A 23,517-nucleotide genomic window follows, 5' to 3' on the forward strand; every position below is an offset into this window, starting at 1 on the left:
AAACTTGCGAAAAACACGATAAGCCCTCTCTAGAGTGTTTGGTTTGTCCGTTCTGGGCTACTGTAGAAACATGGTGGTGCAACATGGCAGCCTCTGTGGAAGAGGACCTGCCCCCTATGCAGATATAAAGGACTCATTCTAAGGTAGAGACAACACAATGATTCTTATTTTCAGGTGACTGATTAAAACATAGGCTACTTATGAATATTATATTCAATTTCTGACAAGTCTGTTCTGCTAGATGCCACTAAATTCTACACACTGGTCCTTCAAGTGAGAATCTGCAGCCAGGATTTAGATGATTAGACAATAAATGTATTGAAAGAAAATTATACAAATTTTAAAAAAAAATATTTGCTGGTTGTAACTTGTCAACGTGAGAGAGATTTATTTGCTCCAAATCGCTTGAAGTTTTCTGTTTGTTTGTTTGTTTTGTTTTTTTGTTTTTCTTTGTTATGTACGACAGAAGATAAAGTAAATGAAAAGATTAAAATATCTTTGTGTTTTGGACTGTTGGATTAACAAAACAAGACATTTGAAGACTGAAATGGACAATTTTCACTATTTAATTACATCTCATTGACTAATTGATTAATCGACACAATAATTGGTAGATTAATTGATGATAAAAATAAGTTATAAATAAATTAGTTGTGGCTTAATTTAAATGTTCTAATTATTTGATTCAGCATATTTTATTTATACATATTTATAACTCTGACTTAATTATATTTTCTGTTGAATTTAGAGCCTAAAACTTTCTCCACGCTGCCAGAAATACAAATCTTGTGGTTTCTAATTATTCATTTTTTGGCCTGAAAGTAGTTACAATTAAAGATATTTAGCCTAAAAATACAAGAATCAGCCTATAAGAAACCCATCATTGGTTCATTTTTTAAACTGTAGTCTGTAATTCCCCTTAAAACCCCCAACTTCTCAGAGGAAAAACAATCCACTATACAGTAGCCACTGTACAGCCATTACAAGATACAATAGCACTGCTCTAATGCAAAAACTAGGTACTGACTTGATAAAATGTCACCAACATTATCTGTAGTTTCCCTCCAGCAGAAAGGAGAAATACAAAAATAAGGCCTCAATCTCAAAACTTCTCAAACATCTTGTGGTTTTTTGCTGCCTTGAAAATGTCCAACTACCTCTTGCTGCAGATGTCTGTACGCCCTCTAGCAGCAGAGAGGAGGATGTTTTTTTGTCCCACAAAGAAATAAAATGGTCCAATACAAGGAAAATGGTAAACCAGAGCAGGAGCAGCCACTGGGTGGAGACAAATGCTGACTGGTTCATATCCAGGAGGAGCTTTTGTACTGGTGGTGTGATATTTTGGGGAGAGCAGGGGAGGGCCTTTTACATTTTTCTCCTCCTGGATTTATATTTTCTTTCATTCTACATCCTTCCCCATATGAAATGAATGCCTAAAAATGACATTTATTAAATTAACAAAATAGTTACAGAGTATTTTTTGACTAATGGATTTAATTGGTTAATCACTGCAGCTCTAATCGAGAGCAGCGAGATAGAAAATACATTTTTCAGGTCTTCAGAGGCTGTTCCTGTGTGTTTTGTTGTGGAACAATTTCTACCTTTGTTGTTCTTATTTGTCCATGATGATTTCATGTAAATCCCAGCAAAGCTTTGCACAACTCAGACCTGAGCAGGTCTAATCAGGCACAAAACTGACAAACACCTGTAAGGATATGTAATCTATAATAATACATTATATTTAATAAGTTGATTGTATATTTTGTATATTTTGAATAAAAAGAACAATATTTCCCTCTGAAATGCAGTAGAGTAAAAGTATAAAGTGGCATAAACTGGATATACTCAAGTGAAGCACAAGTACCTTAATATTTTACTTACTTACTTTCTGCCACGGTCAGTTGAAATACGTAGATCCAGATGATATGGAGTAAACTTGAGTAAACTTTTGGGGCCCCTTGAGGTCTGGAGTTGGTAGTCTAGCCTTTTAAAAGCCTTCAGTTTAATATGTGAGTTCAGGCACACAGAACATCAATACAAAGTCAAGAGGTTGTGACATGTAGCACAACGAGCTAGCGATGCATGCGATGGCGTCTGCTTTACAAAGAACTACTCTCCGGAGACTGAAAACGTGATTTTTTGTTATTAGTCTTTGGAGCCTTTTCAAACAAACTACTCTGACTGTAATCTTCTTGGTGAAGAAACAAGTCACCTAGTGCAGCGTTGTGGCTCATTGACGGATTTGGATACAGACACAATACTTGTAAGTAGGATCAGTTCATTGTTGGTTTGGTTCTGCACAAGATTTGTTGACAGTCAGAAAAACATAACAAAAGGCCAGCCAAATCCTTTAAGACTGAATAACTTCCACATTCACACAGTCTGCATTCATCTGTCAACTGTGATGAACCCAAACATCTCTGCTTTCACTGTCACTGTATCCTCGTCTGTCTGTCTCACACTGCTGTAACGGCAGCGGCGGCGACCGAGAACACAACACATAAATTAGCTGCTGGATTCATCCGTGGCCACATAGGTGGTCGCCTATAGCACCAAACGAGGGAGGGGGTGCTGTGTTTTTTCTTACCAACAGGTGTGCTTTGATGGTAGTTTGATTTTCCAAAAGCCTTACTGTTCAGTCAGTTGTCACTCGACAGCCACCAAACCTCATGTGCTACATCAGGCCACCAAATGCCATTATACAGTGTCCTGACCCCCACTTTGCCTTCTTGTCTGGAGGACTGGGAGGACTTCCTCTTCATATCTGAAGTTCTTGGACTGGAGGTTGAACTTTTTTGGGGACTCCGATCTAAATCTTTTGGGGCTTCAATCTAAAATCTCACCCTGGGCATCAACATAAGTCAGGGCCAGCCATGATAACAACCATTTTAAAATGTACTATTGTAGCACAAAATTTAAGTCAGATACGTAATTTTTCAATCCCTAATTCTCTCATTAGAAAGTTGAACTATTCTGTGAAAAGAGAGATGCAGAACTAAACTTCTAAGTCAAGGAGAAGGTCCAAGGAAAGTATTCATGACCCTGATGATATATAAGCTTCAGCCCCCCTCTTCACCCTTCTAATCTTTGTACTGTCCCTTACTTTCAGGGTTTGAAATTATAGTGTATATAGTGGATTTTTGTCACTTCATCTTTTGTGACATACTTCCTTTTATAAGTTATCGCAGGAATGTGAACAGATCTGTTGTGCAAAGGAATCTAAAAACGACACTGTCAGAACTATAAAAACTGTAAAACCTACTCTGATTCATACCTACAATTAACAATTATTTCCATTACCTATTAATCTGCAGATTACTGTCTCGATTACTCTGTTAACTGGTGAGGCTATAAAATGTCAGAAAATTGTGAAAAACGCCCATCAAAGTCTTCAAATGTCTTGTTTTCATCCAATTAACAGCCCTGAACCCAAAGATATTCAGATAAAAATGATATAAAACAAAAAAAAGCAGGGATTGACTTTGCAGCCACTCTATCAGCATCTTCTTATGAATTATTTCATTTTACTTACGAGAGCATTTCAGACAGATTGAACAGGTTAATAAATGAAAGAAAAAAAACTATTAAAAATAACGAATGTCTCATTTTATTTCCCTAAAGAAAAGTTACCTCACGACATTTTTCACACCAGAAAACAAACGACACACACCCGACCACACCGTGCACGCTTCGACCAACAAACAGGGTTTAAAGAAGAGACCGAGTGAGACTGAGTAGTCAGAGATCATTTGATCCCCATTTTTAATCCAATAGTTTTACTTATTATCAAATCTGAATCAGCACACATCAGCAACAATCTGTATTTTAGCTGAAATAGCTGTAACACACTGCCATTTGTCACGTTGACAAAAAGTTGGTGCAATGAAATCAGATGTTTCTAAAGTGTTTATTTTTGGCAAGCACCATTCGAAATAGAGCAAATTTGTCATGTGCTTATGTTTATGTGATGAAGAATAAAATTATATACCCATGCAAAATTCCCTGTGAAATGTACATACGTATCTTTATTGCAGAAAGGTTAAGTGTCACTGAAATCTTGTTGATTTCTTTTTTCTTTTTTTTTTTTCCTTTTTTTTTCTCTTTTATTTTAACTTATTGTTCCGTTGTTGTCACCTCTGTGTTTCTCTCATGTTTGTTTGTTTCAGTTTTCGGTCTATTTCCCAGCATTGGTTAGCTTGTAGAAATTTTTTTTTTAAAGATCATTATACATAGTTTGTCTTGGAAATGCTTGGCATGTATGGAGTTACATGATTTCCTCTAAAATCATACATCCGTACAAAAAATCAAAGTGAGTAAAAAACAGAACCAAAAAAAAAAAAAAAAGAAAGAGATACAAATCAAACCGAGAGGATCAAATCAAAGAGAAATGTCTCTGTGCATCCTGATATTGAACTGGAAAAAACGTCTCATCGTCTTGGTTTAGGTTATAAAGCCTGTTTACACCCCCTCCCCTCCCCTCCAACCCCAACCTCCCCCCTCTCCCCCTCACAATTCATGTTTGATGTCTTTTAATGCTTTTTCGTCCTTATTTTCATCAGTTCTTTAATTATTGAAAAGGAGCATCTGGCTTCCTTTTGTTGTACGAAACAAGAGGAAAAATCCTCTAGTGTGTGTGCTGTCTGTTGATGCTCCGGGCATCACTCAGCTCCTCGCAGGGCTCTTGTTGCCAACATGAGTCTTTAGTTTTTTTTTAATTTCAGGTCCGTTAAGTCCCTCCACTCATTTACATCTGGACAAAAAAAAAGTGTTTTTCCTCCCATCGCGCACGCCGACTCCCCGACTCATACGGTGGTGACCCTCATCACCACCTCCCGGTTGGCGGCGGCGCTGATCCGCGGGTCGTTGGGCCGCAGTTGACTCAGGATGTGCAAGATGGTGTATCCACAGTGGTGGTTCAGAATAGTTCTTAGCCTCCTGCTCTGTCGCCCGGCGCTGCTGCTGGCTAGGCCGTGGGGGTTCCCGCGAGAGCCGCGAGCTCCCGCCTTGCTGCTCGAACTCACCGGGTCACCCAAGTCCTTTGATTTCTCGTAGTTCAGTACTTTCCACTGCTGATTGACAGCCTGCCATCGTTTGAAGATTCGATACACCGATGATCCCTCGTGGATGATGAGGCCTGGGCGGAAAGAAGAAGAAGAAGCAGGGTGAAGGGCAGTGCATGAAATCCAATGAATTCCCACTGCTTTACATCAAATATTACGTTAAAAAAAAAAAAAAAAGTGGGGCCTGCGAGCTGCAATCTGCATCGTAGGTAGGAACTTTCCATCTCGCCTGTGGATGAGAATAGACAGTTGGCAATAATCACAGTGCAGATATCTGATGCCATCTGTTCTCAGTGTTGTCTTACACAGGCAACTCAATATCACACAAGAACAGTCGACCAGGTTGCTCCTAGAAAAACAGTCTCTTGTACTCTGCGACATCATCAGAATTTGCTTGGCTTTTAGTTTAGTTGTCATCTCCTACCTATGCACCATCTGCCTATTTAGTTTGCTTTTCTGTGTAATTTTGCATGACCTTAACCATCAACAGAATGTGAGCTGAATATTAGTTTGTCATGCATAATGCAGCCTATTAATATTTTTTTGTTGTTGCAGAGTACATCCTGTTTTTCTTTGCTGTCCCTGTTGTTGCATAATGCATCCGTCTGTGCTCTGTCACCTAAGTCTTCTAACTTTATATTTTCATGCGCTACTCCTTCACAGTTCATCTATTACCGCTGCTCGTAAACATATTATCTTTGCACATTTCGGCATTTGTTTCGCGCTGTCTTCGTCCGCTCTGTCTTTTACCTATGCAGACGATATCCATGAAGCCGTACATGCCGTAGCAGATTTGGAAGAGCAGGTCCTGACGTTGCCACTTGGCCGACGGGCTGAGGGAGGACCAGATGAGCCAGGAGATGCTGGCGATGAGGAACAGGGAACCCAGAATAATGGCCGCTATCTGCACCTTCTCTATCACCGTCAGAGAGATGGCCTGCCACTGGAGAGGAGAGAAAACATCTACGTCAGTGGTGGAAGAAAAAACTCAAATACTTTAGTTAAGTATGAGTATAAATGGTATAAATGGAGTGTTATTCTGTTTTATGTGTTTTTATCAGGTTTCCATTTATGCTGTATCCTCTTACATGTACTTTGATGCTGTGTTTGTTCTTTTAACCTGCTGAGGGGCTGCAGATGATTAATTATTGTTAATTAATGTGTTTTCTCTATAAATAAACAAGTAAATAAATAAAACAAGTAAAAGTTCAGCATTCATAATGATAAACAAAACTATTATCAGTAAAAATGTGCTCAAAGTACTGAAGTAAAAGTGCTTGTTCTGAAGATATTTGATCCTGTGTGACTGATATATGATTATAAATTAGATTTTTTTAACATTTGATCGTTAACACAGATGCATCAGTGTGTAAACAGCATGTTACTGTTATAGCTGGTCGAGGTGGAGCTAGTTTGAACTACTTTAAAGTCAGTTTTGGTATTTTAATCCAGCGGTTCTCAACTTAAGCGTCACAAGAGAAATCTGAAGGGACGTGATATGATTAATGGGTTTTATCATTTTGTCGTCCTGTTTTTCCAGACTTTAACTTTGCTGTCTTGTTCTATTCCTTCCTCTGTTGCTCTTCTGAGGTTTCTTACATTTTTTCCCTGTTAAAGGTGTTTTTTTTAGAGAGGTTTTCTTTATCTGAATCGAGGGTCTAAGAGCAGAGGATGTGGTATGTTGTACAGATTGTAAAGCCCCCTTGAGGCAAATTTGTGGTTTGTGATATTTGGTATATAAATAAAAAAATGAATTGACTTAATGGGAGATAAAAGAAGAAAAAACAAAGCTCTGCTTCACAAATGTGTACAAATGTTTTGGACTTTTCTCTAATCTTTTCCTTTTTTTGTAAAGTATTGGATAATTTTACCTCTTTAGGCCTCAAACAGTTATTTAAATGAAACCATGTGAGAAGTTTAAACACCTGAAACGCCCCAAAACACCGCTTTTGTCATCCAGGATCATGAGGGTACCACATGTTTAATCTTTGATAATATATTTTAAAAGCTTATCATGATGATTTTTTAAATGGAAAATCTTAAGATGAGAAGTATAGTGACTGTAGCGGAGTAAAAAGTGCATTATTTCTGTCTGAAATGTGCAAATATCTCAAAATTGTACTTAAGTACAGTTACTTTCCACCGCTGGTCTACATTATAACTAACAAATCCACATATATGAGTAGAATTACATTAAATAACAATACAGTATCCCATATACGAGACAAATCTATCAACACATCAACAACACTGATACACAGACCCTAACAAATGTCAAACACAACACACAGACAGCCTCCTCTCAATAGGTTTTAGATCTATTGGCCGCCTCTGAGAAGGAGGGCAGAAGGACGGTGACGCAGAGGGAAAATGTGTCAGCACAATATGGCAAACAGTCTTCACACCACAGCGACGGCCCGAGATTTGTTCTAGCGAAGAGCGCCAGGTCTGCTGCCTGAGCGCAGACTGCGGCAGCGTTTTTCCATGTTGTATATGTTATGAAATGTCTCCCCCCCCCCTCCTCCATGTGATAAGATCTCCCTGCTTGAATCGCTCATGAATTTTAAAGAGTGACCCCCCATCAGAGCGTGACAGCGCCCCTGCATGTTGAGAAGTTTACATATTCACACTCTATCGCCATCTTGTTGACTCGATTGTTTATCAGAGAGCGTGTTTTGTAAAAAAGCGATCGATGAGGAGACTTCTGCACACCGCTGAGCCAAAACCGAGCTGAGTTGAGCTGAGCTGAGCCATGCTGTGCTCTGCTGGCCTTGTTTGTGAGTTGAATCCCATGTGCGCTGTGAGTCAGATTCATCTGGATGGGCACAGTATCAGTGCTGCAGCTTTTTAGTTCAAATTCTGCAAGAGTGATGATCCAAGAGGGGAGTGTGGAGCCTTGTTTTCCAAAAGAGTTTCTCTTTTTTTTTTTTTTTTGCTAAAATCTGCAACCCCACAGACTAGAGGGTGTTTATGTATGTGTGTGTTTTTTTATGAAGACAAATTTGAATTTTAGACCTTAGAAGTGAGGACATTTTTGGAAAGTGAGGACATTATGGTCAGTCCTCTCTTTGGGACACACATTGAAATGACTGTTTGAGGATTAAGATTTGGTTTTAAGGTTAGAATAAGGTTCAGGTTCAGTTTAGAGAAGGTGTTGAGCTCAGGCATTTAGCTGTGACGGTCAAAGTTAGCGTAAGGGTCATGTTAAGCTGCAACGATTGGTTCATTAATCAATTAGTTGGTCAACAGAACTATTTTGATAATAGATTAATCATTTTATTTTTGTATTTTCTAATTCAATCTACTCATATATGAATATTTTCTAGTTTATTTAGTCCTCTATGATAATAAACTAACTAACTAACTAACTAGCTTTGGGTTGTGGACAAAAGAAACATTTTAGGACGTCATCTTGCACTTTGGGAAACATTTACTGTGAAGACATTTCCACCATTTTCTGACATTGTAAAGCCCAAATGACTAATCAATTAATCGAGAAAATAATCAACAGATTCACTAATGATGAAAATAATTGTTAGTTGCAGCCCTAAGGGAATGGGCTGCAGCTAACGACTATTTTCATTATGGATGAATAAATGCATGAATGAATGCATTATGTCAATGAGGGTCCTCACAAGTATAGAAGTGCAAACATGTAAATGTGTGTTCCAAGTATTACTCATGTTTAGGGGACATAAATCTCTTTATTCACATTGTCACATTGTGGGGACAAAAAGCAACGTAAACGTCCCTCATGACGTAAATCAGTAAATTTCAGGATGAAGACTTGGATTGAGGTGAAGGGTTAGGGTAACGGTTAGGATAAGTCTCGAGGAAATTCATGTAAGTCAATGTCCTCTGAAGTGACGGAAGCACGAATGTGTGTGTGTGTGTGTGTGTGTGTGTGATGTTACCTGCAGAGGGTTTTTGGTGCTGATGGCCAGGACCTGGTACTTGAAGTAGCAGAGCTCACAGCTCCAGGAGCCCCTCTCGCTGATCCAGCGGATGAGGCAGGGCTGATGGGTGCAGCGCACGGAGCCGTCACAGCGGCAGGGGCTCAACAGCTCCCCCTGCAGGACAAGACCAGGAAACACAGCAACGTTAATTAAAACGTATTTATATTTATGCATCTGGCCTGATCTCTACTAGGGAAATAAAACATCCCTCCCCGAAGGGTATTAAACTGGTACAACTCCACTTAAAGAATAGAAACATTTTGGGAAATAGGCTGATTGGCTTTCTGGTGAAGAGTTAGATGAGAAGATCGATACAATCCTCCTATTGGAAAGCGGTATTGATTTTCTCACCTCACTCTTTGCCAGAAGGGGAATGAGCCTATTTTGCTAAATGTTGAACTGTTCCTTTAATACATGAATAACTAAAAGAGCAGATTTAAACATTTAATATCTCAACAGAACATTATTTTTCACAATGTGCGCCACCAACACACACATTTAAAGTGAAATATGGCAAAAGAACCAAATATTCCAGCCACTTATTTTACACATAAGGAATTTGGTTTTACATGTAAAGGGATTTAAACAAGTGTCTTTAATTGTTACAGCTCAGTTAATTGTGGAGGAACCAACAATGAAGTGTGAGCAGAACTGATCATATTAGTAACATTGCAAACCGTAAACAGGAAACATGTTTCTTCTCATTACACTAATTAGTGCAACAAGTGGCAACGTGTGATACTGAGCTTGCATCATATTGAGATCTGACTCTATATGACACATTTTATTTTCACTGCTCTCGTTATTATGTGGAATAAAGGAGCGAGTGTGATCTTTGTGAAAGATAAATAATCAATCACTAATAAGATCTGCACAGAGGCGTCGTGCAAATTGAGGTTTTGCGTTAACAGCGGCGTGAGGTATGAATCAACCAGTGGTTTTCAATCCTGGTCCAGGAGCAACCCTGCCCTGCATGTTTGAGATGTTTCCCTCCTCCAACACACCTGATTCAAATGATCAGCTGGTCATCAAACTCTGCAGAAGCCTGATAACGAGCCGTTCACTTGAATCAAAGGAAACATCTTAAACACGCAGGACATCTGTTAAACAGGAAATGCATTTGTAAAACTACTTAGAGCTTCAGAATCTAAAGTAACTTTAACCCACAACTAATTAACATATTAGCTTGTTGTCCTTTGCTATTATTAGCAGCTAAGGTATTATTTTTGTCCGAACAAACAAGCAGCACTGAAACACTTCCTATACAACAGGAGATGGACATAATGGGATTTATTAAATATTGCCAGTAAAACTACATGTTTGTGAGTTTTCTTTACTTAAATAATCAACAGTGCTGTGAGCTAACCAGCTAATTGAGTTTAAAGCCTTTCCTCTAACATTTTCTTATCAAATATTGCTGCTAAATGCAATATACTGTTAATAAAGTGTCATTTAATTATAATTCTAGATAGGAGGAGAGATAGAGTTACTGATAGGGGGGCGGTTTGATCATAATCATAGAAGAAAAAGCAGTAACTAGTGTGAACATTAATATATGAGTTGTGAAACTACATGTTATGCATTAACTATACGATCCATATAAATTGTGTTTCTCAAAAATGTCTCTCATGGGAAACTATTACAGAAATATGAATGTCGTCTTCTTCATAAAGGAAATGCATCTTTACGACCCGCGCACACATGAAACACATCTCAGTGATGTATTGTAACTATTTCGATCTGTTTAGAGCTCACAAGGGTAAGAATGAGGAGAAAAAATCAACATCAAAATACCCTCGCCTGCCTTAATAATTCCCATCCAGTCCCTAAGAGACAAGCTAATGTGGCTTTTGGACTCTGTCTCTTCAGCTCCACGTCAGCACCTGAAGCCTGCTGGCTCGTTCGCCACATTCAGGCTGTCACCATCAATCAAAGTCAAACATCCATTTTGTCAGAAGGCTTAAAATTTGACGGCACATTTTGCATCAGGGCCTCATTTCACTGAATGAAAAGCAAAAAAAAAAAAAAAAGCCTCTGCAGTGTCAAACCTGTGCATCGAAAATGAATGAAACGCTTTTAAAATAACAGCGTCGGGGGTAAAAAAAAATATCAGTATGAATCATTAGTAGATCAATGAATGGTCACAGCTTGACGCGGGGCCCAGTTGGCGAAGGGGCATGTTAGCACTCTGCAACACCAGCGGGGGAGCGAGGCGGCTTCAAGGGCAGCCAGGTGAAGGAGAGAAGAGCTGCTGCTGCTGCTGAAGCCTGAGTGAACTCAGCCAACCTCTCAAACAAACTACAACTCTCAGCTAATATAAACACATCTCAGAGACATCAAAGATACATATTGACTGCGTTTAGGTGGTAGAGTTCACTTCAGAGCTGTTAAGGATCAGCCTGGCAAGTTTCTATATTTTCTTATTGGCATCGAATCTCATGTGCAGAGCCAAACAAACAATGAACTCATCCTACTTACAAGTATTGTGTGTGTGTATCCAAAACCAATATATCTTATTCCTCTGTGCTGTAGACCTCTGTTGTTGTTGTCCAAAAACGATTAAAAACACATCAGTGAGTCACACCGCTGCACCGGGTGACGTATTCCTTCATTATGAAGATTACGATGACGTTAGTTTGTTTGGAAATGGCTCTGAAGAAATAAACAAATCACATTTTCAGTCTCTGGAGAGCAGTTCTGTGTAAGACAGGCACCACTGAGCATGTGCGGGACCGCAGCTCCATTTACAGAGCTTTGCTAGCTTGTTGTGCTGCATATCACAACCTGTAATATACAATGTAGCACAAAATATATCAGTTCATTGTTGGTTTGGCTCCGCATATGAGATTTGTTGACGACAAGAAAAACACAGAAGCCGTCAACCTGATCCTTTGAATTCAAAGGATGTGACTTTGAAAAGCATAAACTGTTTGCAAAAGTCAAATTAAAAGAATATTTTGACATTTTGCATTTAAATATGACACAAGAGAAGGAGATGGTTAGTGTAGCATAAAGACTGACTCAAATAAATGACTTAAAACGTTTAATCCATTATCAAAATAGTTGACAAATAACATTCTGTCTATTGAGTGTTAGTGGACTTTTAATTGGACTAATTAATCAGTGAAGAAGATTGAGAAGATTTTACCTGGGACTCTAAGAACTAAAGATGTACAACTGTCATTTAATCAAGAAGTAATCAATACAGTCTATGAATTATCAGTAAATATTGAAAAATGCCAGTTATAAGTTCAAGTAGATGAATTCAAACGTCTTGTTTTGTTCAACCAAGAGTCCAAAACCCAAAGATATGCAGTTTCCTGTCATATATAACAAGAAAAGCAGCAAATTCATTACATTTTTGCCATTTTTGGTTGAAAAATGACTAAAACCTGACTAAAATAAGTTTCTGTTGGTTGACTAATTGCCTCGTTGTTTTAACGCTTAAGTGTTTATCAATCTTCTTGTCTGACTCTCAGCAAGAAAGCGAATAAGCATAAAATGTCTAAAACTAAACCAAAACTATTCCTTTAAGTACTTTTTTTCTTTGTAGTGACTAAAAATATGGTGGAAGTCAACTTTACAGTAATAAAAACAGCAGATTAAAATCAGCTGATATGTGTTTGCTCTGTTTTGTGTGCAGATTTCCAAACGAACTGACATCAGCACTGAGCTAAATCATCAGTTTACAAATGGTGACTCATAAAATGCTTCAGAATATGTTTCACCTGCCAGAGATTTACCTGTTTAATCAACACGAGGTTTATGCACCAGAGAACTACTTCGCCGACACAAATATGCTTCATATTTTTTCTGTCCGTCCGCACTCTGTCTTTCCCCCCATCTGGCTCGTTTGACCTTCCCTCTTATAATAAAATACTTCAAGTGTCCCCACCGCATAAAAGATGCGGTTCGGAGGATGAGCCACATGCCACTCATAAACTTTAAAACAAGTTGCCTGCTGACATTATAAAGATAAGACGGAGAAGGTCAGAAGTATATGAGGAACTAAATAAAAACAATATGAAAGCAAACATTTCTAAAATGTCAAGCTGTCGTTGAAGTGTCTGTGTGTATAACGAGGAAACATATTCAGACTGGGATGAGAATGTTAATGTCACAAACAACTAAAACAAAATAAAAACAGAGAGCTTTAAAATCTCTGAATATGATTTTAAAACAACCAACAGGAAACGCAAAACGTGTGACGAACGACAATTCAGACCAGTGAAATAGATCAAATTTAGATGTAAATGAAGCTGCTTTTAACTTCTATTCTGCTCACATCTGGAACAAACTACCTGAAGATCTCAGACTAGAGACGACGCTGAATACCTTTAAATCTAAATTAAACACGCATCTGTTTGCTGTGACTTTTAATTACATCTTAAAGCTCTATTGTTCTTTTGCATTATGTAAATGTGCTACACAAATTAACTTGCCTAAATATTTGTGTTTAGGGAGGAAAATAAACACACATATATGATTACAGATTGGTGTGAGGTTGAGTTTTAGTACATTTTTTTGTCACAATAATCAATAAACTACAAGCTACAACAGGCCTGAACACCACATGCTCCACATACACCAAAGATTCAGGCTGTGAAAACTAGTTAGTAAGCGAGTAGAGAAGTCCAGTTGGTTGTTATTGTAACCATGACAACGAGGGTCTCCCAACCTTAAGGAAGTAGTGGCCTAATTTTAAACCCAAACCACGATGTTTCCTTAATCTTAAAGCGCATATATTAATAATATTTTTTATTATAACAATGCATGAAATGACACTGTGTGATATCAGATGCCTTGCTTGTGGTGATGAACATACAGATTTGATTTACAATTCAATAAAACTCCTTATTTATCTTGTACTGGCCCTTTATGCAGCCCCTCAGTTCAGCCTCTGTCTGAAACAGGCCGTTTTAGCCCCTGTCTCTTTAAGGCCCCCCTCCCGATGTGCCCGCTCTGTTCTGATTGGTTAACCCCCAGAAGCTGCCTCTTGGCGACTCGGGAGGCAAAACAAATTCTTCTTTCTCTTGTCTTTTACTCGAAATGGAAAGTTCTCAAATATATTCGTACATGTTCAAGTGGACAACGTGAACAACCTTAACAGACGGCCGTTTGTGAGCACGCCCAAACAATACGATGTCATCACGAGGAGGAAGTAGAGGTAACACTTCAAACGACTTTTATACTTTCAGGGAGCATTTTTACGTACGTTAACTTCAAGTTTTGGAGCTTTGACCATGTTTAACACAGACATCTGACATCATAACAGTATAAAAATAACATAAAATCATAAGAACATTACATCCACTTTAACAAAATATGTATTTTAACCCAAACTATGATCTAAACCTAGTAAAAACTTAACCTGAACCACAGCATTGTCACATCATAAAACATATTTATTTTTCAACTGTGATTTGAACAGTTTTGGAAAGCACAGATAAATGTTGTCGTCCTGCTGAAATTCATGGACAAACAACGTTTCCTGACATTTAAATTGAGAAGACTCGAAAATAAGTTTGGTAACCACTGATTTAGATAATCTCTCTCATCCACAGCTAGAATGAAGAGGAGCCTTTTCTGGAGCTGCTCCTTAGATGATAAAAGGAGACCATATTTTAGACACCCAACGAGCAGGGACTTTCTCTGAATATAGCTGTGAAATAAAATGTATTAATATGTAAAAACTTGTGCTTTTTGCATTCATGAATTAAATGCCAACAGAGCAATTCTTCAAAGTATCTCCTGAGTTCATCCAAAAGTTCAAGATTCAAACTCTGCAGGAGCGTTGTTTGATGTTCTCGAGTATCAATCATCCTGCTCAAGATCACAGGACTGACATGAGTGAATTTAGTTTTGGGAAACCAAAGTGAAGGTGTGAAAGATGCTTTTGATGTACGGAAGTTGAATAATGACAAAAAAAATACGATTGCTTTTGGGTGAAAACTGTGTATCTCCAAAACAGAAAACCTCTGAAAAATCAGCCTTGTTGTTCAGCTTCATGCAGTCTGTTGAAGATGCTCTACAAACCAGGTACAATTCAAAGCATTTAAATGAATAAGAATCAGATGTACGAGGTTATCACACGACACTGATATGACACAGATAACAATATTAAAGATGAGCTGCTAAGGGTTTTTAATAAGCTAAAGTTAATAATGCTTTTATAGCGGAGATGTGATAACCCTGCAGGGCAAATAAGAAGACATGAAATCCTCGATCAAATTCAAATTTATCAAACTCAGTTGCATTTAACTAAATGAAAATGGAAGTAAAACATGTTTTTGGCGAAATGCTTCTTTTTCCATTTGCACATTCTCTCGTTTGAGAGTAACAGGCTGAGATATAAAAGGTCACATCTGGACGAGCAGGATGTCCTCATGCTCAGATAAAACTAGAAAATGAATTGATAAACTGTGTTTGAGCAAACAATGAAGTGAACTGTAAATTTAACCTACTTCCAGATTTGAGGTTTTTCCTATTGTCAGTAAATCCCATGAAAAGACCAAAACTAACAATGTGTTAGATCATCTCTCAACACTTTCTGACTTCTCTACCCCAAGCCCACTGCTTCCTACTAAATCTTTAACAAACAGCTCACAAATATATTGTTTCAGTTTTAGAAAATGCTGAATAACTTCTTCAAACAGCTGGGCACTGTGGTTTTTAGTGGACATTAATCAAACAGGAGGAGATAGTGCATTTGTTAGGGACTATTTTCAGCTGCGGATGAATACACATTTGGTTCTAGTGAGTATTTCTGGCAGCAATGTGGGACTGAGTCAAAGTAAATACAATGTCCATGTTCATCATAATGAAGGAACACATCACACAGTGCAACAGTGACTCATTGATGTGTTTTAACAGTTTCTGGCAAAGAGGAATGACACAACATCTACATTAAGCCGGCTAAATTCTAAAAATGCTGTTTTCGTGCAAAAACGACAAGCGTCCACACCAGGTGTTTCAGCACATTTCTGAAAATACCTCTGTCCACATTAAAACGCCAAAACAGGTCATTTCTCCTCCTACTGGGCATGAACGGAGGAGAGATGAGCAAGTCAGCAACAGAGAACCAGCGAAGAAGAAACAGTATACTGTTACCATTTCCGCTGCAGCTTCCTGACATTTTTACAACAGTTTTAGCGAGAGAAAGGTGGCAGAGAGCTACGATTAACTGCAAACAGGCTATAAAAGTTCTTCTTTCTTCTTCCTCCTCTTCCAATGAAATGCTGCGCTACTGTCATCTGATTTGTCACCGATATTACGACGTTTCTACAAAGCTCTGTTTTCCCCGTACACACTAAAACGCCAAGCCGGTGTTTTCAGATTCACACGCTGTGGAGGCTGTTTTGGAAAAGCTGCGTTTTTGGGAGAGAAAAACACTGTTTTAGCCTGGACGGAGGGCCCAAACGGAGAGAAAAAGATGCATTTGTGAACTTGGCCGGCTTAGTGTGGACATTTTCCAAGATATATCAGGTTTTTGATACAGAGACGACACTTGCTACTCAGTAGGATCAATTCATCGTTGGTTCTGGTCTTTTCATGGGTTTGTTAATAAGAAAAATATAGTAAATCACCAGGATCATCCTTTAAAGACTAACAAACATAAAAGCTGTCCTTCTCTACACACACACACACACAAAAACACACACTTCCCTGCTTGAATGAACTGGCATGAGTTTGTCCCTTAAGGCCACTTCACAGCACATGAAGGTGTTAATTTGGTGTGTCACTAGTATGACTAAAGTAAAAAAAAAAAAGAGGTCTTCCTCCTCAACTGTAACCTTTAGACAAACAGTTTTTGGCGTGGAAGTTCCCCCTGAGCTGAGCAGACTGTGTGTCCCTGTGGAAACACGCTGTTGGGCACTACATGCGAAAAGGGCAGGCAGGGGTGATCAACCTCACCACCACCACCACCACCTCTCCGCACCCCAGCATGTTTTCGTGTATGTACTCTAAAAGTTAACACGTCCCTTCCCCTCCAGCAGGCTCTGGCACCGCTTCTGTGAATCCATTTATGTAGAATCAGCTACTGTACCATCACGCCACACACCGACACCTTTGACAGACAGCTAATAAGGATTCATACTCGGTGCGGCCCACAGAGCGAGGTGATTATATCTGTAGGTAATTGGCCCGCTGACAGCGACATGATCCTTACCCCTGTTGTGACCTGCTTGAATAATGAAATAACAATAAAATGGCAAACGTGAGCTCCCCTCCCAACCCTGCACCGGAGGAGGTATAAGACACTTTCACCTTGCACAATAAGAAAAACAAACAATAAGAGCGAGAAGCTGATGTAGTAGCGTAGTCTTCGGGTTTTCCCTCCACGCTTTGTTTGCTTTCTCTTTGTCTGTGACTAAAAGAGGCAGCTCAGAGCCATGTTGCACGATGAGTCACCTTGCCGGAGAGCCCAAAGCCCAAAACCTTTTATTAAAGGAAGATGTTTGAGTGGGCAACCTGGGTTTGATCCCTGTCTGTAACATCATACGCCTTGTATCCAAAACAAGCTTGAACTAATCTTTACTCGGTCCTGTGGCTCTCTCAGTTTACTATCTCTTACAATAGAAACTCTAAGGCAGATGTCATAAATTAGCACATGGGCTGTAATAACACTATACGCCTATCTTAGGGAAGTGACTAAATGGTAATATCCATCTGTGCTCCTACAGGATTTACAGTGTTTCTAATTATCTCAGGCTTCAGGTCTACCTGCTGAGCCAGGCGGCGCAGGTTTCAGCACATCTGGTGAGACTGGCATTTGGCCACAGACCAAAGAGATGCACTACTTATTGTTTTTGTTTGGGCTCTCGGAAGAAAAAAAAAAAAAAGAGCACCGCAAAGGGAAAAAGGAGCAGAAAATAGAAAGGCGAAAGGATGACAAATTCATTTAACTTGTCACGTATCATCACAGCTAACACCATTTTTCTGGCCAGGAACAGTGATCATCACACGATCAATAGTTGATCATCCTGTTCTGTGACACATGTGGAAAATTTAGGGGGTGGAGGTGGGGGTGGGGGTGGGGGGTTACTCTATTTGTCATTCAGCAGACCTAATTGGCTAACTTTCTTTGTTGCTATGCTGGTCCGGATACCAGATGTTTGGGAACTGCTGCCTCCCAACAACTCATAAGCTTAGATATGAAAACTGTGTTATTCAGATAACCAGATCACCAATAAACCATCTTTTCAGAATAAAAGACAATACCTCTACATGATTGTTGGAATCCTAGGCCTCAACCTAGATTGTGTTTTTTCTTTTCAAAGGAGGTAGGTGAGGGGAAGGTGGGTGGGAGAGAGAGAGAGAGAGAGAGAGAGAGAGAGAGAGAGAGAGAGAGAGGGAAGGAGATGTAGGACAGGATGGTTGTAGTAGCTCCTCTGAATCAGAGACCCTTTGTGATTTGCTGTATAACAAAAAATCAAAATGGCAGATTTAGATGAAAGAACCAAGTGTGATTGTTAAAAAATAAATAAAAAATGAAAAAACTTCCTCAAACCCTGCTGATGTGAAATGGTTCTCCACAGCAACCACAAAGGCTCCGTGCAGCACCATTTCTATCAGCACAAACACTGTCTGCGTCCACAGGACGTGGCATCAGCATTAAGGAGCCATTCTCTCTCTCTCTCTCTCTCTCTCTCTCTCTCTCTCTCTCTCTCTCTCTCTCTCTCTCTCTCTCTCTCTCTCTCTCTCTCTCTCTGCTGCATGTCTATACCTGCTCGGGGCCTTGGAAACAGATCCGGCACTGGGGGGTCCGCAGGCTGCTGGCGGTGCTGGCCAGAGAAACGGCGTCCAGGCCCACTTGCAGCTTTGGCTCCTTGTCCTCAAACGCCAAGCTCCGGGGCCGCGGGTCGCTGCCGTAGTACTCCTCCTCGTCATCCCGGGAATGGCAGTCGACGAAAGGCGGCCAACCGCAGCCGCCCATCCCCAGACCTCGCATGGTGGTGGACCGTCTATCTGTGTCTGAGCCGGACTGTCTCGAATCGGATCGCATAAACACCAGGACTTTCAGTTCATTAAAAAACATGCGGATCCGATACTTGAACATGTTTGGCTACATAAAGACTGAAATGAATAAATGTGTAAAAGTGTTTTTGTCTTTTCCTCTCTCCCTCTATTATAATTATTATAATTCATACACCAGATATGTTCATTTTTATTGTATTTTTTTTCTGTAATACCACAACTATTAATTGGAAATCCAGAGAAATAAAGGCTCTCGCCCCACTGATGGCATGTGTGTCTAAGCCAATGCGGATGAAAGATTTTCCCCTTCAGCTGGCCGACACACTCTTTCAATATTCATTACTCAAACAACTCAGCAAATGCTGTCTATAGATACATCTTCCACCGCACCCTTAGAAAACATTACAACTTGGACAGTTTCTTGATTTCCACGGTCCATTTTTCCTCGAGGCTGCTCTAAAAGACACCCTTTTTTTTCAGACGCACACTGGGCTTGCAGCAAAAAATAGCCTACATGTTTTGCTACCCAAAGCAGAAGACTGCGAGAGAGTGGACGAGTGGAAGAGAGAGCAACACAGAGCCAGGAAACAGAAGATGGGATGTAAAATACAACGACATGCCATCCATACAGTCACATCTGGGACTCTTGTCAAGAATCATAATCCAAAAACAAAAGCAAGGGAAAGGGTGCGGAAGATGAAATGGAAGTTGATTTTGACGTGATTATAATAATATATCTGTTTTTTTTATTGTCCCTCTCAATGTAGCATCCCAAGCGTCAGATCATGGTCCATTTTCTCTCTCTCTCTCTCTCTCTCTCCCTCTCTTCCTATTTCATCTCCTTTTTGTAAAGCCTCTGGTTGATCCGCGAAGAATCCGTGCCATTCACCCCGACAATCCACGTCGAGATCAAAAACACAATCCGTGTCATTTGCATTTTTTCTTCTTCCTTCAGTAGCCTAGCTGGAAATATGGCAACACAAAAACACCCGAAAGCCCCATGTTTCCCATCCTCGCGTCGATGTCCATCAGCATTTCATCGCGAGCCAAAATACGGTAGAAAGAAAGAGAGAGGCAGAATAATAAAGGCACCCTGCGATTTTTTCTAATTGGAGAGAAAGATGGGGAAGACGCATGAAGATGTCTTCGCATCCGAGAGCAATTACACAGCAGTAATGGCATTGATTATTGGATCAGATAGATGGTGGTGATGATACTGCTGGCGCTGATTTTCCTCCTCGAAATGGTCGGCTTGGAGATTGAACCAGCAGCTACTTCCGGAATGGGGAGAAAAAAAAAACCCGGACTGTCATCCTGTAAACAAGTCGCTATTTTTCTTTAGTCATCCATCCGTCTCCGATGGGTGAAGCACCCTCTCCCAGTACTCCCAGCAGCTGGGCAGGAAAGGAGCTCCGGCTGCTTTATTATTGACCAGGCGCCGCTGTCCAGGGTGCTGATCTCCATCTGCTGACGTGTGCGCTGCGGCCACATGCACTGGGTGCCCGCGAAGTACGAACCGGACCTGAGCCCTCTCTCTAAAAGACCTTTTCCACTACAGGAACTCTCCTATACTCTGACTGAACTTTGTACCCTCTGACCCGGGTTCTGCTTTTGTTTCCTCTGAACTGCAACTTCAGAAAAGATATGAAAATAGAGAAAATACAAGCAGTGAAGGAAACATCTTCACCAGTTTGACAACACATGTACAGCAATCAGAAAAGCTCTGAAAATGCAGAGAACACAACCAAATACAGAAAAGTATCACAAGTACAGGAAACACAAACATATTCAGAAAACACAACCAAATACAGAAAAGTATCACAAGTACAGGAAACACAAACATATTCAGAAAACACAACCAAATACAGAAAAGCGCTGCAAATACGGAAACCCCAATCGATCAATCACAATCAGCTGTGACAGTTTCCCCATCTCCCACCTTATGATCCTGATCTTGAAGAGGGACTCTGTGTTAAAATCTACTTTTAAGACACATGTTTTCTTTAGTTTATGTTTAGCTCATTTATTGTAAAGTTGTGTTTAATTAAAGGATATTTTCTAATTGTCAACAAATCTTGTGCAGAGCCAAACCCACAATGAATCGATCCTAGTATTGTATTGTAAGTTGGAAGCTTGTTGTGCACCAAATCACAACCTCTTGACTTTGTTCTGAAATTCTTTGACTAAATAACAATATAGTACAAAGTCAAGACGTTGTGTATGTAGCACAACAAGCTAGCGATCCTGGGCATGTGCTGTGGCGTCTGTCATAAACAGAACTACTCTCTGGAGACTGAAAACGTGATTGCTGTTATAAGTCTTTGGAGCTGTTTCTAAACAAACTACCGTGACCATAATCCACGTGGCTCATTGACGTGTTTTTAATAGTTTCTGGGCAAGAATGGAGGTCAATGGAGGATACACACACAATACTTGTAAGTAGATCAGTTCATTGTTGGTTTGGCTCTGCACGTGAGATTTGTTGACAATAAGAAAAATATATCAGCCATATCCTTTAAATGGCAGAAACCCCAGGACAACCTAGTGTGAACCTAAGAGTACTATAAGGTTGGAACTAACAATCCATCTCATTATCAATAGATCTGACAATTGTCTTCTTTAATAATCAGTTGATTGGTCAGTGTTTAATACGTTAGAAAATAGTAAAAAAAAAAAAAAAAATGTAGATCACTATTCCCTGAAGCCTAAGTTAACATATTCAGATGGTTTGTTTTGTCTTTCTGTCAAAAACACAAAGATGTTGCGTTTACTACAATGGAAAACTGGGAAAACTAGCAAATATTCACCTCTGAGAAGCTGCTACCAGTGAGTCTCTGGCACTTTTGCTTAAAACATCAATCAGTTATCAAAATTGTTGCCGATTTATTTTCTATCAATGAATTGATCTACTAATCATTTCATGTCTAGAGTATATAATGGGGGTCAACAGGGGCCCCAAAAACAAACTTCACCCTGAGGCCCTATAGGAGGTTAGTCCGGCCACGGTGAGAGCAGGTATGAATTCTGGACTCCATGAAACAACATTTCTCTGCTTATTTTCAGTTTAAGTTGAAGTTGTGTGTGTGAACGGCTGAATGAGAGGCAAAAACTGTAAAGTGATTTGTCCGTTAAAGTAGAGAGGTGCTATATAAGTGTAGTTCATTTACCATTAATGCATCACTATTAGTAATCAATCACATATAGGAGTAATTTGTCTGCATAACCTCTGATACTTTAAATACACTTTGCTAAATATACTTGTGTACTCTTTAGTATGATATTGATGCATGATTTTACTTGTAATGGAGTATTCTTACATTGTTTTATTGCTACTTTTACAGAAAGAAAAGATTTGAATACTTCTTCCACCAGAATGATACTCAGTATCAGTGGAGATCTTGAGTCGACTCGTCTTCAGGCTATCACTCGAGCCACTAATGCTGAGACTGATACTATTCCTGTAATACACACACAGAGAAAGAAAGTTCAGCGTGCGCTCTGCCAGCTTGCATGGCGTCAGGTGTTGAAGCTGTAAACAGCAGAGGAGGAAAAATGTCTCAGTGCCGTTTATCAGGATGTCAAGACAAGGCAATTAGGAAAACATCAGGGACGCAGGTGCAGAGGTCACTTTAATCTGCAGTTTACAGAGAAGAAGAAGCCTCTCTCTCTTTCTCTCTTTAACACTCTGCATTCTCCTCTATAGCAACACTTCTAACTAAATCCCCTGTCACATTGATCCAAGATTGATTTTTCACACTCTGCTTGTTACAGATATAGATTTATTTTATGCATAAAACTAAATTTGAGATGCAACGCCATACCTGGGCTATCATGGCATCGTTCTCAGATAGATAGATAGATAGATAGATAGACCTTTCAAGGCTAAAACACATGATATTACATTGATATTAGTACATACAACAGGAATAAACTGTTCTGCAAGTGTACATACAGTGTAATGTAAAGTAATGTATGATTACATGTATGTGTGGGAGGGTTATATTATGATGATGCTGAGTGGGAGGAGGGTTGGTGGTAATTAATTCTAATGAGATGATCATTGTCTCATATGCTTATCTTGTATTTTCATAGATTCATAAGATGATTATTGATGATAATTTTTATGTCTGCTCATCAGGACTCACATTTACAGTTAATGTGGTGAAAACCTGATTTGCTCACCTCATTTTCCCCCCTTTTCTCTTCATTTTCTTCATTCCTTTTCTCTTCTTTTCGAGTCAACTTCTTCATATTTCTCCTCATCTACTGTGCTGGTTCTCAAACTTTATGACTTATAGTGAAGCAACGTCTACTTGTGACCCCTCATCACAGACCGCATGTGTCTCCCAGTGACGACCTGTTCAACCAAACTCCTTTTTATTTGAATAACTTTCAAAGGTAAAATTCTCCAAGAAAAAAAAGCAAATATTTCAAGTCAAGTCAAGTCAATTGTTGTTTATATGGCCCAATATCACAAATTACAAATTTGTCTCAGGGGGTTTTACAATCTGTTGCAGCATACA

General features: G+C 39.4%; 1 protein-coding gene and 1 long non-coding RNA gene across 2 annotated transcripts; one reads left to right on the forward strand and one right to left on the reverse strand.

The window, feature by feature from the left end:
- Window positions 1-4,523: 4,523 nt before the first annotated feature.
- march9 (membrane-associated ring finger (C3HC4) 9) lies at window positions 4,524-19,153 on the reverse strand. Its single transcript, XM_042409512.1, has 4 exons — window positions 18,744-19,153; window positions 8,975-9,130; window positions 5,811-6,003; window positions 4,524-5,134 (listed from the first exon to the last, which is right to left on the reverse strand). Exons 1-4 carry the CDS (start codon window positions 19,074-19,076, stop codon window positions 4,803-4,805), a joined length of 1,014 nt encoding a protein of 337 aa, XP_042265446.1. The 5' UTR covers window positions 19,077-19,153; the 3' UTR covers window positions 4,524-4,802.
- Window positions 19,154-21,732: 2,579 nt separating this feature from the next.
- On the forward strand, window positions 21,733-22,795 carry LOC121895011. Its single transcript, XR_006095654.1, has 3 exons — window positions 21,733-21,820; window positions 21,923-22,009; window positions 22,336-22,795. It is a non-coding gene; the product is annotated as an uncharacterized LOC121895011 (long non-coding RNA).
- Window positions 22,796-23,517: the final 722 nt, after the last annotated feature.

This window comes from Thunnus maccoyii, chromosome 4 (genome assembly GCF_910596095.1).
Source record: "Thunnus maccoyii chromosome 4, fThuMac1.1, whole genome shotgun sequence".
NCBI classification, from domain to species: Eukaryota; Metazoa; Chordata; class Actinopteri; order Scombriformes; family Scombridae; genus Thunnus; species Thunnus maccoyii.